General features: G+C 37.1%; 1 protein-coding gene across 1 annotated transcript in view; it reads right to left on the minus strand.

Annotated features, from left to right (window-relative positions):
• LOC102200310 (receptor-type tyrosine-protein phosphatase beta-like) overlaps positions 1-2,185 on the minus strand; it is a 37,574-nt gene that overhangs the window by 23,443 nt on the left and 11,946 nt on the right. Inside the window, exons 9-10 of the mRNA XM_005742273.1 lie at positions 1,879-1,996; positions 1,466-1,611 (exon numbers count right to left, since the gene is read on the minus strand). Of these exons, the coding sequence (XP_005742330.1) occupies positions 1,466-1,611; positions 1,879-1,996 (264 nt within the window). The remainder of the gene's footprint in view (positions 1-1,465; positions 1,612-1,878; positions 1,997-2,185) is intronic.

The following is a 2,185-nucleotide window of genomic DNA, read 5'->3' on the forward strand; positions in this document are numbered from 1 at the left end:
TGTGTGTGTGTGTGTGTGTGTGTGTGTGTGTGTGTGTGTGTGTGTGTGTGTGTGTGTGTGTGTGTGTGTACAGGAAGCCTTTGACCATTAGGAGCATTTTGGTTTGTGTGGAACATTCCAAACGTTCTTTTTAGTGTTTCAGCCATTGTTCTAGAAACCACCTGATGTTGTCACATAACATATTTTTACTTACCACTTTACCTAACTTTAACCACCACAACCTGAAACCACACCAGGTGGTAACCAACTTCTCAAAAAAATAATGTCTGACAAGTCATCAACATTCAGAAATGTCATGCTTTCAATAAACAAACAAGAAAAAACCCAAAACATTTACATGTTTTGTTTTGGGTTTTTAAGCAGTTATTTTACAACATTATTCATCTGAAGAGAAGTAAGGAAAACATTTTTTGTGTTGAAATCATACTCTTTCTTTTGACTAAACTCTAATATTTCCAGCAAGCCTGATTTTACAGCGGTCCACAAAGTCGACTCAGGAGATTTTTTAGTTACTGTAAACTGTCTGCTGACATTCCTGTTCAGACTGTTTGGTTGAGAGGGTCACTGAGTTTTTCCTGTTCACAGACGCCGAATCTGTTCACCACAAGGGAACACACAGCAATATTGTCTCTACACAATAAGATCCCAGCAATCAAACGGTGTTACATAAGCTGTCGTGCATTTGCATGTTTGTGTGTTGTAAACATTTCACAGTTTCTCTGGCTTCCTGAACAGTAACAGTTACTGTAAACTGGAGCTTTTTTGTTAACATGATTTTCCCCCCTCTGAAAACAGAATAAAAAATGAGTGTAAATAAATATTGAATTCCAAACAATGTCACATTCACGTGTGCAGAGGGAGTACAAACACAGCTGTGCCCTCAGGTTCATTATTTAAATACAAGCACTGATTTTTTTTTTCTTTTTCAGCCACTCTGTTGGCGATTTGCTTCTTTGTATTGGCTTGTTATCCTATTTCACGACCCAAGCTTTAGCTTTAGAAAAGGTCATCTAGCATTTGATTTTAGAAAATTAATGTTCAAAATAGGACATGTGGAGGGTTGGTGTGACAGAGGAGGATATCAGGGATTTATTGAGATGAGGGTTAGGGTTGGGGTTAGGCAGATGATCTGCTGTGGTGACCCCTAAAGTGAGCAGCTGGAAGATGAAGAAGAATGATGGACTATTCCAGATGGGCAAAACATCATCCTTTATAGAGGTGCTTGCACTTACTGATGATTAATCAATCAAGTAAAATTGATTAGCTGCTACTTACCCAGTTAATTTCTGTGGAAGTAGGGAGTTTTGACCTTATTTTTCACATGATTTTTATTTTTAGTTTCTATATGTATTTTTTTTTATGATGTGAAATTATTAGAAAGGAGAGACCTCTTAACATAACCCATTAACAAGAAATACATTTTCATCATAGACTGCAGAGATATAAAGGTTTAATAAAATGTCACCTGTGCGTGCCTCCAGACTGATGGGTTTAGACTGTAGCCTCCCACTGACAGTGATAGCCTGCAGCCTGTAGAGGGTGCCAGGTGTCAAACCAGCCAGCAGCAGAGAAGAAGAGCTAACTGAAACGCTGTAGTTCTGAACCACAACACTAAAAAGGAAAATACATGTTAATATTCACACTGACATGAATAAAAGTTAAAGCAGAGTGGATAAATGTATAACGAGGGACTTTAAAAGCAGCTGTAGATGTTGCTGGCTACACATACTGCATGATTGCAGTTTGACTTCTATCTGTTTTAAGACGTGGGCTGAAAGATGAATGATCTCAGACCTCGTGTAATGCTGTAGATTTTACAAGTGTTTTAAATACCCTGATCAAACAGAAGTTACTGTAATAGTTTCCTTATAGACACACCTATCCTGTAGCAATGTCAACATGTACAAGTCTACATCTCCTGGTGGTTTTGTCCATGAGGCCTCAAGATTGTTGACGCCCATGTTTCTCAGAGTGAAGGCATGCAATTCCATGGGAACTGAAGACAAAGAAAAACACATGAGAAACTTAAAGTAAATGAACATCTTCCCAAAATACTTAAACATTCCTTAAGCCATTCAATAACACTTATCTCAGCATTCAGTTTTTTAACTTTTACTGTTCTATGCTATTATTGTATGGTGTATTATATATACACATATATACATATATATATATATATATATAT

Source organism: Pundamilia nyererei, unplaced genomic scaffold, assembly GCF_000239375.1.
Source record: "Pundamilia nyererei isolate P.nyererei 1_Seehausen unplaced genomic scaffold, PunNye1.0 scaffold00119, whole genome shotgun sequence".
Classification (NCBI taxonomy): domain Eukaryota; kingdom Metazoa; phylum Chordata; class Actinopteri; order Cichliformes; family Cichlidae; genus Pundamilia; species Pundamilia nyererei.